This window comes from Sus scrofa, chromosome 1 (genome assembly GCF_000003025.6).
Source record: "Sus scrofa isolate TJ Tabasco breed Duroc chromosome 1, Sscrofa11.1, whole genome shotgun sequence".
In the NCBI taxonomy this organism is placed as follows: Eukaryota; Metazoa; Chordata; class Mammalia; order Artiodactyla; family Suidae; genus Sus; species Sus scrofa.
The window spans coordinates 222,657,612-222,673,633 of NC_010443.5; the positions used below are offsets into that span (position 1 = coordinate 222,657,612).

The window sequence follows — 16,022 nt, forward strand, 5'->3', positions numbered from 1 at the left end:
TAATCAATCTTTTAAGCTCTAAATATCTTATAAATTACCAACAGATTAGGATTTTATTAGGATATTTCTTCGCAAGTTTGGGATTCTATGTTCTATCAGGTGGTGCCCAATACAGTTCATGAGTCAAGGTGAAGCGGCTGCTGAGTGTAACCCTTGCCACACGCTCCGGGCCGCTCCTAGTTCTTTCCTCCAGGATGCTGGATACTTCCAAGGTACCCCTGCGCTTCTGCTGGCTCCCGCCGGGAAAGCACCCCCCCTACCCCCGCACCGACACCCTCGCAACTTCCTGGAGGCTGGACTGCAGCGCACTGTCAGCGCTTGGAAGCCTCACGCAAACCGCGACTTCGCTCTGGCTCGTCCTTCCCCGAAACCCTGCGGTTTAGGCTTTACACCTACACCATTTCTTTCTGCCATCCTCCCTTCCCCGCGGAGAAAAAGTTTAAAGCGGGACTCCCCGCACATTAAAGGTTGCCAGAGTCGCTCTCTGGACTAGAACGGAACGGGGCGAGGGTCCAGGGTGCTTCTGCGGCGCTCAGGTCCCGCCCCGGCTTGGCGGGTGGAGTCACTCTTAGATCGTCGGCTACCTGTACCTCCTACCCCTAGGGACCTATTGTTAAATTTGGGGCAGGGTGCATTTTCCGGAGCTCCGGAGGCTGGACCCCAAAAGGTGCAAGGGCAACGCAGAGCAGTGCAGTAGGAGCGCAGGGCGCGCGTGGGTGTGCGCGGGTGGGAGTGAGGCGCGCCCGGACGGCGGGAGGCGGACCCGCCGGCTGGCAGGTGGGTGCGGCTGGCGAGAGCCGGCCGGCGGCGGCGAAAGCAGCGGCGGCAGCAGCAAGTGGTTGGGCCGTGTGCATTTCCTTCCCTCCCCCTCCGCCACGGAGCCCGCCCGCGTGCCCAGTGCGCGGCGCCCGCGGCTGTGCTCCGCGTCCCCTCCCTGCCGCCACCGGCCGCTCCCTTCTCCGCCTGTCCATGTCTCTGCCCGTGGTGCTCCCGGGCTCCTGCTGCCCGGTGGCCGGGCTCGCGGGAGGGCCACAGGCCGGGGGCCCGGGCGCCGCGGCCACCGCCTCCCAGGAGGCGCCGCTGCCCCCGCTACGGCCGCGCTGGCCCCGGGCTGCGCTGCAGCCCCCGGGGCGGCCTCGCTGCGCGGCCAACGCCGCCGGCGTGCTGGCCGCGCCGCCCGCGCTCTCCTCCCGCCGGGCTGCGGCCGCTGCTGCGGCGGCTCCGGGCTCGGCACTGCTGCCGGCTCGCCCGCTCTTGTCGCTCGGGCTGCTGCAGCTGATCCTGGGCTGCTGCATGGTGGCACTCAGCTTCGGGGCGCTGTCGCTGAGCAGCTCCCCGCAGGTGAAGAACTCGTGCCCGTTCTGGGCCGGCTCCTCGGTGAGTGCTGCGCGCGTCCCGCTAGCCTTGGCAGGGCCCGCCCGGGGAGCAGGGGGCTCAGGCCGGTCCCCTCCATTGTCTCGTAATTGTCTGCCCCAGGGCTGCACTTGGGAGGTACAACCCCTCAGGGCAGTTGAAGTTTTTGGAGGCTTAACGGCTGGAAAAAAGGGCGTTAAGGGGTGAATTGATTGCACCTGGACAGTGTCTGTTCCTAAAGGCTAAAGGGTTTTGTGGTTCCTGTCAAGCTAATAAAATAAACCTGATTTCCAGCCCTTTGGGCGGTTGGAGTGTTGGGGGGGGCAGGAAAATGGGAAGAAAATGATTAAACTTCTTTCGGCTCTTGAGTATTTACTTCACTGACAAGGTCCGCACAGGGAGGGCAAAGATCTGAATCTGTTTTGTTCAGTTATATATCAGCAATGCCTGGCACATAGTAGGTGTATTTGTGGGATGGATGAAGTGAGAGGCTGGGGCACGTCACTTGTTTTATTCCACACTAAGGCAGGTGTAAATGTGAAATATCTGGTCTATACAGCTCCACTGTATTTGGGGAGAGTTCAGGAGGTAATAACGGGGTGTGTAAACGCGCCCATGTACTTACTTGGTCGTTAAAGCAGGGCCCCATGGTTCCTGGAGCCAGGCAGACTGCTGGACAGAATTTAATTCTTCAGAACCTGAACCCATCATTATGGCTGATCTCGCCAAAGCCCCAGCTAGCTGGAGATGTCTGCCCCAATCTGCGACCTGCCTCCTCCAACGGGAAAGGCTGATCTGGGGCAAAAGGCTTTTGCCCTCAGGCGTTTGTAGACACTAGTGGTTGCTCATCCCTATTTCCCAACAGATTTCATAGCTTCTGAGGCATCCAGTGTCTTGAGGTTTGCTGGAAACTTGGAAACAGGTCTTGGTGGAATGATTATGGAAGATAAGATTTAAATTAAACAGCTTTTCTCTAAACTAAATCTAAAGGTGTAGCAATGCCTTTAGTTTTTACTAAGATCTGTAATGAATATATGTTCCGAATGCCTAAAAACTGTCTTTTTGCACATCCACACAAACCCAGATTCAAGACCAAATTTGTAGTGAGAACTTCTTGAAATCAAACTAATTGTTTAAGACTGTTAGAACATTAAGTACCTAGAGCCTGGCCTGACATCTTATATTTAAACTGATGCCAATTTACTCTCATTTTGAAATACTTTGATGCTGAATGATCTTATGTGGGACAGCCTGTGCTATGGTGGGTGAAGTTCACAATCTGTGCATCATTTAAAAGGAATCCCACCTGCCTGACCCTGCCCTTGGGCTCTTCTGCTGGCTTCTGGGAGTCCTTTCGAACTTCAGGAAGAGGAGTATTCCCAATAGGGTAGGGATTAGATCTGTTTTGCTCCTTAGTCCACTTGTCAGCCTAAATTCAGCCAAATAGTGGGTGCATTTTATTTCTAAATGCCTTGGGCCAGAAATGACTCTTGCATACATTTTTAGGGATTTGCTCTTTGTAAAATCATAATCTCTTGTCTTCTCAAAGATAGCTAGTTTAGGATTATTGAAAACTATTTTTCCCTCCTAAAATTAAAACCTTAAATCACTGTACTATTGTGAATTATTTCAGAGGTAAATGCACTTTAGATTTCAGTCAAGCCGTAGTTAGACTTGATGAACTATTTGAAAGAAAAAGATAGATCAGCTGGAAGATAAAGGCTACTAGTCTGGACCTGCTGAGGGGGGTGGGTGGGGGGCACATCCTTGTCTTCAGGACCCAGCAAACCAGAGCAGGGACAGAATCACTGATGTGTAAATACATAACTACATCTCTTCTATAGGATCCGTTTTCCACATTGTGCCCAAGTCTGTATGCACACTTGCAGCTGTTTATTATTCTTATTTTTGGTGGCCTCTTTCTGAGGTTGACCTCAGAATTTGCAGAGGGACATAGAACCAACAGATACTACATGTTCAGAACAACTAACAACTGAGTCTCCTAGTGTTGCAGGAAAATCTCAGCAGTAGCATACTTTTTGAATTTGTGTGTGTGAAAGAGGAGTTTTTTTTTTTTTTAAACTCTGCTTTATGGAAATTTAAATATGTATTCCAGCACTGTACAATGAACCCTCATTTACCCTTCACCCAACAATTGTTTTATCTGTACATCTTCTTGGCTCTGCTGCTGGCTCTTTGTGTTCTGATAACTCCAGAAGGATGGGTGTTCCAAGAAGGCTAGAAATTAGCTTCAGCATGCTCCCTAGTGCATTTCTCAGATTAACTTCCCACACTATTTTGAAGCAAATCTCAGACATCACATCATTTCATCTGTAAATATTTCAGTACACGTATATTTTTATTTTTTATTTCTTTGCTTTTTAAACATTTATTTATTTATTTATTTATTTATTTATTTTTGCCTTTTAAGTGTTGTACCCAAGGCATATGGAGGTTCCCAGGCTAGGGGTCTAATTGGAGTTACAGTTGTCACCCTATACCACACCTCACCGAAATGCTGGATCATTAATCCGCTGAATGAGGCCAGGGATTGAACCTGCAACCTCATGGTTCCTAGTCATATTCATTTCTGCTGTGCCATGACGGGAACTCCAGTACATGGACATTTTTAAAAAGAAAATATAAACGACCCCGAGAGACAGCATAGACGTGACCAGAAAGTCTTAAGAACCTGCTTATACTTTTAAATTTAATTTTATTTTTTATTCACTTATTTATTTTTTTGCTTTTTAGGGCCATACCCGAGGCATATGGAGGTTCCCAGGCTAGGGGTTTAATAGGAGCCACAGCTGCCGGCCTACACCACAGCCACAGCAATGCCAGATCCGAGCTGCATCTTCCACCTACACCACAGCTCACGGCAACGCCGAATCCTCAACCCACTGAGCAAGCCGGGGATCAAACCCGTAACCTCATGGTTCCTAGATGGATTCGTTTCCACTGCGCCACAATGGGAACTCTGCTTTTTAATATTTTATTGTGAAAATTTTAAATCTCAACAAATAAAGAATGGTATAATGAACCCCCATTGACTCTTCCCTCAGCTTCTGTAGTTATCAGCACTTAATGTGGCCACACCCACTCCCCCTTAGTAACACCCACTGGATTATTTTAAGGCAAATCCCAGGTATTATAATTTCAGCATTAAATACTTGACAACATATTTCTAAAAGGAGTTTTCCAGGATGGAACCCAAGATTCAGCAGTCCTTAACTGCTAGGCTATGAGGGAACTCCACTGTGCTTGTTTTTGATCGCTCTATGATTATTTATTTATTTTCTTGCTGATGTCCTTGGTTAATGATTCAATCCATTATTATTCCCAGTGTTCATGAGGCTAAGAGATTAACCACTTTAAAAACAAGTTTGCCCCAAGTGAGTGGCAGAGGGAGGATCTTCGTGTCCCTGTTCAGGCCATACTGTCCTGGCTCTTTGTTTGGAGGCACAGTTAGTTAATATTAGTTAGATTCTGCTGGGATTGCAGGGAGCCAGGCTACCTCATTGCTTCAGATAAACTGAAAGAGTAGAGAGAGTTGGGTTGCTTTGTGTCTCCCTCAAAAACCAAAATTCCTGATTCTGATGATGTATATTATCCTTGGGAGACATTTCAGGCAAATGGTAGAGAATTAGTTATTGTTGTTTTTTGTTCTTCTCTGGGGGCCCTAATAGCCTTTCTTGTCTGCATACATTCATGCCTCTCTATTGAAGTCAATGGCCTGAACTCATGGTAACCCCTCCCTTGAGGCTATGATTCTTTGGCAAGGTTCCAGTTCCTTATTAAGAGACAGACATTGTGAACTTAAGGCAAACCTTAGAAGAAAATTACAATGACAAAAATGTAAAAAAAGAATGAATCGTTCAAAGGGAAAACTAACACAAAAATTCTAAAGTTTCAACCAGTTAAACGACATTCAAGACATTTTTTCCATCATAATCATCAAATACTACTTTAATTTGAAGTATTTTAAATATAATTTTTGTGATGAATTTAATTTCCTTTGATGTTAAATTTCACACAAGAGCGGAGTCACATGATAAGTTCTTGAGCAAGTCATTGAGAATCTCAGCCTCAGTTACTCATCTGTAAAATGGGTAGGATGATTTTGGCCTCAGAATTGATTTTGTGGGTGTAATTAGAGAACATTTATGAAAATGCTTCGTTGCTGAGCCCTAGCACAGGTTTGGCACATACTAGAATTTCTGTAAATGTTTTTTAAACATCAAGGTTATATTTAATTAAAGTAATTAAAATAATTAACAGCCTAGTTTTTTTTTTTTTTTTTTTTTTTTGTGGGGCATTGTGCTAACCAACAGACATACATTAGAAATATCCAGTTGTCCATTTTGTCAGTTCTTTTGTTGAGTTACCCTGGACAGATAAACTGATACATGCACAATACATTTTTCCAAAAATTTCCCACGTAAAAGCTATGGGAAAGATAGGCTATTAAGAAATTTGAATATTGTGTGCTCATTTGCAAGGTAAATGTGAGACCTCTATAACATGGCACTTTTTATCTCTCTATTTAGATATAGCAACTTTTGACAAACAATTCAGAATGTTTTTGCCCTAAGGCTTTTAATGGATTAATACAGAAAAATTAGGCAGTAGAATTGTGTGCTTTTAACTTTAATGATTTGATTTTTTTTTTTTTTCTTGGCTGCCCTGCAGTGTGTGGAAGTTCCCAGGATAGGAACTGAATTTGAGCTGCAGCTGCAACCCATGCTGCAGCTGTGGCAATGCCTAATCTTACCTCCTGCACCAGGCTGAGGATCGAACCTTCGCCCCTCCAGCAGCCCAAGCCACTACAGAGACAAAGCTGATCCTACTGTGCCACAAGCAGGAACTCCCTGATTTTATTTTATTTTTGGGGGGCCACACCCAAGGCATATAGAGGCTCCCAGGCTCGGGGTTGAATCAGAGCTGCAGCTGCTGGCCTACGCCACAGCCACAGCAACACCAGATCCAAGCCATGTTTTCGACCTTTACCACAGCTCATGGCAATGCTGGGTCCCAGACCTACTGAGCAAGGCCAGGGATCAAACCTGCATCCTCATGGATACTAGTCAGATTTGTTTCCACTGAGCCACGACGGAAGCTCCCCTGATTTGATTTTTAAGCTGGAAATTTAAGGCACATTCACCATGCATGATGTGTAACAATGATTCTTGCTTGGAGTGTCTTAGAATCCTTCTTTGCACTATCGGGAGGAAAAAAGCCTCTGCTTTTTCCTGTAAGTGACAAGGAATGGGTTACAAGTGAGTGAAACCAAAATTGTGACAAATCTCATTTTAATAGTATAGAGATAATTTGGTGTTAGAAAATAGATGCTTGCATGTTCATTCAGAGCAAGTTGCATCTTGTGTTGGGTGGAAAGAATGCTGATGGAGTTGCTTTTCGCTGTTGATGTACTCTTAAGAACAGGAGTGAAGAATGTTTTTAGGCTTACATAGTCATCTTTGAGCAAGTTCATCTCCTGTTTTTAACCTTCATTCATTCATTTATTTATTCATTATTCATTCATTTGTTTGTTGACTCTTGCCGTAACCGAGTGCCTCTAGGAGACTTTAGTGGTACTTGAGTGAATATTCACAGATCCAAGCCCTCATGAGATTGCAAGTGAGTATAAAACAAAACTGAACAAGTAATAGCATTATGGTGTAATGAAAGGCCAGTGTTAAGGAACCTTCTTGAGTCCCTTGTGATGGAACTCCAGCTGCTGCTGCCACAGAGGGAGGTAGAGGCATTAAATACTTAGCCTCCTTACTTTTTCCCTTCCCCATCCTTCTCCCCATTCATAAATTCCACCCCCCCTGAAGTGTGCCTACATTCCCTAAGTCTTGAACTCTTGAGGTATTCACCCCCATCTGATGTGATTTTTATTCAACATTCCAGAGGCTTCTGCCTCTCTGGTCCTGCTTCCTGTTTCCTTGTCACCACTCACCGGTCCCCTAAGCATGTTAGAGCTTAATTAAGCTTGAAGAGTGGGAGAAATTGGGTAGAAGTTGGTGTATGCCTTTGTTTCAGAGTTCAGGACCGAGATGTATGTAACCAAAACTCCCACCTACACCTGTAAGGTCATTTCTTGAAGCATCCTATAAAACAGGGTAGTTTGCAAAAATCTTGTTGGAGTTTAATGTGGATTTATGCTGAGTGTACAAAATAATTCAAGTGGAAGTAGTATCTTTAAGTGTTTTGTCTTCCAATCCATGGGTATGATACATGTCTTAATTTATTTGTTATTGCTCAATAAGCTTTATATTTCTTCCTACTGAGATCTTAAATTTCTTTGTCATATGTATTTTGAGATTATTGACATTTCTCATTTGTCAAATACATTTTGTATGTATTTTTAAAATTATGTTTTAAATTAGCTTGCCCATGTATGCAAAAGTCCCTCCTTAAAAAAGATAGCTTAGTTCTTTTATCCCAGATACCCTTCATTTGAAATGACAATTGTATGTCATGATTTATTAAAACATATTTATGTATTTATTTATACATATATATTTAACAATCCTATTCCTGGGACTTTATCTAATAAAAATAAAAAGTGCTTGTCTTTAAGGATATATGTCCATGATGTTTACGACAGCATTGTTTGTGAGGGCAGAAAACTGGAAATAGAGTGAATACTCATGAATATGGAAATGATTGAATACATTAGGTACTGGTCATACAAAGGAATATTATGTAGCCGCTAAATGGAAATGAATGAGAGCTAGCGCAGTAAACATGAAGTGATTTCCATGAAGTATTCGTTGAGAGAGAAGGAAGAGGAGGAAAAGTATGTTTTATGATCTGTTTTTTTGGTAAAAATCACGCTCCGTGCATGTGTGTATATATACATATATGAATGTGTGTCTAGTGATAAGCATATAAAGAAAAATATGTACGTGTGTAAAATATGTAAGCATATGAAATAGTTAACGTGTAAGAGGTGGGATGCTGTGGCTGATGGGGGATATGGAGAGCTTAGCTTGGACATATCACTATTTTTGTAGATTTTATGGGCTGGGCTGGACATCTCATTTTAATAATAATATTGTTTTAATGAAAAATGTATTCCCAAAAGCTGAACTACAGGCTTCTATACTAATAATTATCAAACACTGATAATCCGAATCATCATTAATAGTTTAGTGAAGCAGGCAGTTTTTGTTTTCCTCAAGGGCAGTCCAATTTTCAGTTATGTTTTCACAAAAATAGTTGCTTTTCCTCAGCAAAGTCCGGAAAGCAGCAGGGCGGGGGACAGGAAGTACACAAGTGTGTGGACACACACACATATGCATGCAAAGATTCACATGCACACACACACTTGCCCGCACACGTGCAATCATGCAGGCCTACACTTAGTCTACAAGGTGGAGCCAGCACGCACTCACAGGGTTTCTGAGGAATTGCTACCCATGACAGTGGAATAAACCTTTTGAAATGGAAGAGACCCAGAGCTGGTTTCCTTCAGTTATCACAAATTCAAGGAAATGATCAGGAGGACTCGAGAAGTGAAATGACTTGGCTAAGATCACATGGTTACTTAGAAGCCAAGTCAGGAACATGAACCCCCAAGGTCTCATGGATTCCACGTTCTAGTTTGTAAAGCATTCGCAGCCCTTGCCTTCTAGACGAGCCCTGTGTGAGTTTCCAGTAGGAAATCTTTTAGAGGAAGGAAATATCCTATTGAATTTAAGGTGATGGAAAAATATTGTGTCCAGTGAGCAGGCAGCTGTTAGTATGTTTAAGCATAGATGGAATACAAAGAAACTGTCACCTAGCTGTCCATACATGGTTTTTCATCCTTGATATGAGTGGGTAGACGTGTCCTTTGCTGGTTTGTTGTGAAATGATTGCCTTCAGTCCATAAATGGAGAATGGAGAGTATTTTAAGTAGGCCTCTGAGCTTTGGGTTTCAAGTAGCACTGTGAAATCTTGACTGGTTTGCAGTTAATAAATAGTTATTGTGAAATGGTGCATTTGAGTGATTTTGGTAAAAAGTGCACTTGAAAGAAAATCCTCATGACTGCATTCAGCAAATGCACTTTATTATATACACAAAGGTAGATGTACTCACATGGCATCAGGACGTCCCTGGGCTGAAATTACTTTCTTATCCTTTCTTAACTACTTAGTGAACTGTGTCATTCAAAGGGCTGATGTTGGTTTCCAGATTAAGTTTTGGCAAAACGCAGATTCCTCTTTACTGAGGATTTTAGGTATTTGTTTATTAAAGTGTCATTTTGCAACATAAAATGTTTCTCCTTGTTGTTCCCCACCTCCCCACTTTGTGAAACAAATGTTCAGGAACATTTGTTACCAATCACATGGCAGGCACTGTGCTAGGAGCTGGGAATTCAGAGAAAGAAGAGAGGAATTTAGAGTAAGTGGGCAGGACAGAGAAACAAGAGAGTTTGTGTGTGTGTGTGTTGGGGGGGTGGGAATTATGTAAAGAGCTTCCAGGGGTGTGGGGTGTTTGGAATAATAAGGCTTCTCAGAAGAGGTGAGTGTGAATTGGGGCTTTGCAGGATGCATAGGAGTTCTCAGGCAAGTAGGAGGGGAATTGGGAGGAGAGGGCTCTGTGGCAAAGAGAAGCTAAAGCCCTGGAATGTCTAGAGCCTGGCCAGTCTGAGGAAGGACAATTATGCCTGGCAAGAGGGTGTGTGGTTGGAAGGCGGAGGGTGCATGGAAATCAGGCTTGAGAAGTAGGCAGGTGAAGATCCTAAAAGGCCTTATTTACTATTTGGAGGAGTTCCCTTGTCCCATGAAGGCCGAGTACCCACCTAATAAAGGGAGGGTTGCAGCTAGGCATGCTTCTTACACTGCTGCCTCTGGTGACAGATGAGGTGCTACCGGGGGCAGGGAGCCTGAATGGGAAATACTGATTCCTTCACTAACCAGAGGATAGGCTAATTTCTGGTTCGTGTGTTCTTATCTGACCTTAAGAAAAAACAGACATGGTCAATAAAAAATGTTTTGGAAGCTTGGTCCAAAGTGGTCTACCAGGGCTCATGTAATCAGCAGGAATATTAAATATTTGAGTTAGAAGATTTTGGAATTTCAGTATTGGAGATGAGTTTGTTGAAATTGGTCCCTTTTCTAGTTTTCTGATATTGTTTATCTTTGTAGGTGATACTCTCTGGAATCATAGGATTAACAACTTGGAAACGGCCTATGATACTCCTGGTATGTACTGATTTTAAAAACTGTCACCCTTAAAATTAAGCATTTTAAAGTGTACAAGTCATTGGCTAATGTTCATCCTTTGTTTTTATTTGCTGTGTCCTTTTATTCAGGGAATGCTATAAAAAGTAGACAGTTGCCAATGGGGTGGTCAGCTTTCAGGGATGAAGTAGGGGATCTAGGAAATCTGATATGAAGTGTGCTTACAATTTTTTTCTAGGTAGCATCTCCTCTTACTTTCTCCCATCCATTTTGAAGTAGGGGTAAATAATTTTCTAAAGTCATTCCATATATAATAGTTTGTCTTATACAGGCCACTATTTACTAGATGATGGATATAAGAAGCATATTTTAGACTATAGTCAGAAAAATGGTGTTTAATACTGTGTTGATGGTCTTAAAAAATTAAACCGAAGTGTTTTCAGGTCCACAAGACAATGCAGGCAACATTTTATAAGTCTACTAATTAATGTATTTGGTGAAACTTGTAATATTTCTGGAAGGATTAAATTATTGATGAAGCATTTTAATATATTATATAGCAGAGGAAGAGCAAATGAGGCTTTGGATGAATTTTATGGCATGTACTATGAGCGCCTGGGCTTTGTCTGCAGAAAAGTTTTTGATAGTGTTCAATGTTTATACTGTTATTTGGTGATAAGAGTCATTTTTGCACTGTTCTTTTCTATTGGGTCGATATTGAAATGCTCATTAACACAAACCTCACGTTTTAAAATTATTATTATTGAATATTGGAATTTTTATTAGAAATTAAAAATCTTTTACTGTGCAAGAGTATATTGATAAAATTTTTGTAACAAAATACATATTCTCTTTACCAATATGTTGATTACATTTTTAGAATTTCAGAAAAACTTTTAAACAATAATTTTAAGCTGTCTTTTCTCAGAATGGATGAAGATAAACATGATGAGGTAGTATGGATTTAGACAACATATGTTATCAAATCCAGTTTTAAGCTGCCGCTATCTAAAATTAGTCTATTTTTTTTTTTTTTGGTCTTTTTGCCTTTTCTAAGGCCGTTCCCGCAGCATATGGAGGTTCCCAGGCTAGGGGTCAAATTGGAGCTGTAGCTGCCAGCCTACAACAGAGCCACAGCAATGCGGGCACCCACGCCAGATCCTTAACCCACTGAGCAAGGCCAGGGATCGAACCCCCAACCTCACGGTTCCTAGTCGGGTTCGCTAACACTGTGCCACGACGGGAACTCCTAAAATTAGTCTATTTTTAATTGTATTCTGACTTTGGGGTTCTGAGGATACTTTGAAATCTATTCGTGAAGTCAGCTTTCTTATTCTGTGATTTTTTTCAGTAAAAGACAACATTATACTAAAGCAGAATGTAAGATAAATGGTGATGTATAAACATGATTTCTTTTGCAAAGTTATTAATAGTGATTTTAAATTATTTTATCTTGAAAGGTATTTTTAACTATTGAGAATAAAATTACTTTAAGAAAATACTACTAGTTTTCAACAAATAGATAGTTAAGAGAACTTAAAGCTATTTTACAAAATAAAACAATTTTAGCGAAAAGATGTTCAACATCATTCAACAACACTAAGTATTAGAGAAATACAAATCCAGACAACAATGAGATAGCACCTCACACCCATCAGAATGGCTATCATCAAAAAGTGTACAAATAAGAGTTCTCTTGTAATACGTATTTAACTTAAAATTGGAGAACTCTCTAATGCTGTTTGTACTTTTAAAATTCCAAATGGTAAAGAGAACATGAGTGCTTGTTCTAGATAGATATTAAGAAAGTTCACCTTTTAAGACATTTCTTTCTTTAACATTGTTTTCTTTTGGAAGAAAACATTGTTTTCTTTTGGGCATGTCTTTCTTTAACATTTGTTTTCTTTTGCCTTGTAAACAGATTATGTGAGTTTAGCAGTGTTAAATGAAAATGGCCTTAATAAAAATGTATTTCGCATATTAAAATGTTGTAACCAGTTTGTATACACCATGTTGTGCTCTGCTTTTTCTGTTTAATATTAGATTAAGTGCATTTCAGTAGCTATTATGTTTCCCTGTGCAAAGAGTCCATGTGCCTGTCACCTCGAATTACTAAGCAGGATTTTGTCATATTTCTGTGTTACCATCAGTTATAAGCCTGTTGGACATTTGAGCTTCTATATTTTGACTGTTATGAATTATGTATTTAGAAGGCCATGTAGTAATTGTTTTGAAATGTTAATTAGCATCAATTTATAAAGAAGATAAATTAAGTGGCAGGAACTGTGCAAGGGAAAACTTTCTGAGTTTATCAGTAGGTCACTTGAGCCTTAGTCAATATCATAAAGGACAAAACAGTCCACGTGAATCTTAGTAGGGTATCATTATAACCTGTGCCAAGTGCTTTTGCTGTGTTAAAAAGCGAAATTAAAGCCACTGACGCACCAGTCAGACATTCCTACTTTGAGGCCTGCCTCCTCTGAGGAAAAGCTGTGTCACTCTGTGCAAAGCCATTTAGCTTTTCTGAGTCTAGCTTCTTCTTCCTTCCTCTCATTTTTCTTAACAGCTGCACCTGTGGCATATGGAAGTTCCCAGGCTAGGGGTCATATCAAAGCTGCAGCTGCCTGCCTCTGCCACAGCCACAGCCACGCCGGATCTTAGCTGCATCTGTGACCTGTGCTGCAGCTTGCCGCAATGCTGCAATGCTGGGTCATTAACCCACTGAGTGAGGCCAGGAATGGAACGCGCATCCTCACAGATGCTATGTCAAGTTCTTAACCCACTGAGCCACAGCAGGAACTCCCGAGTCTAGTTTTCTTTTCCAAATAGAAAGGATAATCTAGTGACACCAAGGGGTGACTCTACTCCTCCTCCATCCTCAATGGAAACACTGCCTTTTTTTGTTCTGTACCCATCCCCTTTCCTGAGTTTAGGGAACATGCCCTCTGCTGTTGGATGATTTGAGTGAGAGGTTGTGTTCCATTAGAGAGGCCAGAAGCACCCTGCTTGTTTTTGCAGCCCAGGGCTGGTCAGAGTTGCAGCCCCACCCCCTTCTCATCCCACTCCACCCACAGGGGCACCTTCTGACTCTGACACAGCCAGGCCGTCCTTCTCAAACCTAAGACTTTCATCCCCTCGCTATTTGCTTGGCTGCCTCCATCTCTTCTGGGTCTTAACTCAGCACTCATTTCCTGAGAGATCTTTCCTGCCCCCCCCTCCAACTGCAGGGGCCCCCGTCTGTGCCATTCACAGGGTCCCAACACCGAATACTGGCTTCTTGGTCTATAAGCAGTCTGGGTGCTTTCCTGGGTGCTCCTCGCCTATCTCCCTCAGGAGATGGTCTGTCACTTCTGCGAGGACAGGGGTCTCTCCCCAGGACCATTGTGCTCAAGACACACTTATTTTTAAACTCTGGCTTTAATTTGGCAAGCAATAGAAATTTCGGTCCTGGGTGAGTTCTCAAAGTTTCTCTCTTACTTTTGTTTGTCTTATGTTTTTCTCACTTATTTTTGTTCTCTCGAACTTTGTATTTGCCCTCTTTGAACTTGAGGGTGGATAGGGAGTATTTTGGTGCTAGAGTTTTGGGAGAGGGCTGGTTGGTCTTTTCAGGGGCTTTCAAAAAGCAAGCTGTTCTCCTTCTGAGCTCTTGAGTGCACCCCAGTTTAGAACACTCAGACACTCCCTCTTGAGAGCTACTTACATTCGTGCCCCCTTTTTGTGCTTGTTGAAGTGATCATGCCAGGTTTATACTCGTTTGAACAAAGAAGGATCAGTTTGACCTAGTTCTTTCAAACTCAAGTTTTTGTAGAAACTCCGAGTTGGAAGCTTTCATTCACGGGACCCTCTTCCTTGTACTGATACAATACTTGGAGGTTCAGAACAAAAACAAAATGTTGGGAATGGTTTTTGAATGTTTACGCTGTTTTTGGCAATGACTGGGATTAAGGTAGGGGGTGTGTGCATGTGTGTGTGTGTAGTTTCTATAAAGAATATGTATGTATTTTCCTTCAAGAGCAAACACTTTCTATTTTAAAAGAATGTTCTTGGAGTTCCCGTTGTGGCTCAGCAGTTAACGAATCTGACTAGCATCCATGAGGATGCAGGTTCGATCCCTGGTCTTGCTCACTGGGTTAAGGATCTGGTGTTGCCGTGAGCTGGGGTGTAGGTTGCAGATGTGGCTCAGATCTGATGTTGCTGTGGCTGTGGTGTAGGCCAGCAGCAACAGCTCCGATTCGACCCCTAGCCTGGGAACCTCCATATGCCACAAGTGCGGCCCTAAAAAGCAAAAATAAATAAATAAATAAAAGAATGTTCTTATTCTAGACATCATTCCTTTTTTGTTCTAATAACGTGTTTGATATGTGTTTACAAATTACAGACTCATTGCTGGGAGTGACTTCAAAGATTGTCTTATGTAGGCACCTCAGTTAGAAAACAGAATTGTCTTGATTTTTTTCTTTGAGTTTGAAAGAGTTTGGTAAGAATTGCCACTGAGAAAGCCCAGCCAGGCATTGGTTGTTAATGAAGTGGTAATTTGAGCTATTGTTATTTTTATTTTTCTTGTCAGTTTGTAACAGAGGGGATGACTATGACCTTCAGGCTGATAAAAGGACAGCTTTATTCTCTAGCACCAAGAATGAAGGGTCTTCCCTGGTGATGTCTTTTTTTTTTTAACTTTGTTAATATTATTTACTTATTTATTTTTATAATTTTTTTTTCATAGCATGACAATGTAAAAACTAAAATTCGAGGATCTTTTTGGTTAATTCTTAAAAGGTCTTGGTTTAAAGTGGGGTTATTAGTTGTTTTAAATTTATGCAGTGTTCTGAATCTAGGGGATTGTATGTATAATTTTTATGGTGATAACCCCTTTATTTAATAGTAACCCACCTACATAGAACTCAACCATCATGCACCCTCATCTCCAGAACATAACTGAAGACTAGGGCATAAGAGAAGAATTTTCGAAGTCTGTGCATCAAAGTAGATAAATTTGGGAAATTTACTCGATACTGGGTAATAACCTATATGGGAAAAGAATCTGAAAAGAAATGGATATATGTGTATGTACAACTGATTTACTTTGTTGTACATCTGAAATTAATACAACTTTGTAAGTCACCTATATTCCAATAAAATTTTTTTTTCTTTTTTCTCTTTTTTTTTTTTTTTTCTCTTTTTTTTCTTTTACCTTTTTTGTCTTTTTAGGGCCGCACTTGCAGCATATGGAGGTTCCCTGGCTAGGGGGTCCAATCGGAGCTGTAGCTGCTGATCTACGCTAGAGCCACAGCAACGGCAGATCCGAGCCACGTCTGCAACCTACACCACAGCTTATGGCAATGCCAGATCTGTAACCCACTGAGTGAGGCCAGGGATCAAACCTGTGTTCACATAGATACTTGTCAGATTCGTTTTTGCTGAGCGACCACAGGAACTCCTCCAATAAATAAATAAATAAATAAACACAAAAAACAAAAAGTTAAAATAAA

The 16,022-nt window shown here is 42.0% G+C and overlaps 1 protein-coding gene across 3 annotated transcripts in view; it reads left to right on the forward strand.

Annotated features, from left to right (window-relative positions):
* Window positions 877-16,022, forward strand: part of FAM189A2 (family with sequence similarity 189 member A2) — a 66,775-nt gene continuing 51,629 nt past the window's right edge. Inside the window, exons 1-2 of one of the 3 annotated variants that reach the window (XM_021064674.1) lie at window positions 877-1,377; window positions 10,498-10,554. In XM_021064674.1, coding sequence (XP_020920333.1) covers window positions 970-1,377; window positions 10,498-10,554 — 465 coding nt within the window. In that variant the 5' untranslated portion in view covers window positions 877-969. The remainder of the gene's footprint in view (window positions 1,378-10,497; window positions 10,555-16,022) is intronic. The other 2 variants (XM_021064669.1, XM_005660150.3) reach the window with 2 other exon arrangements.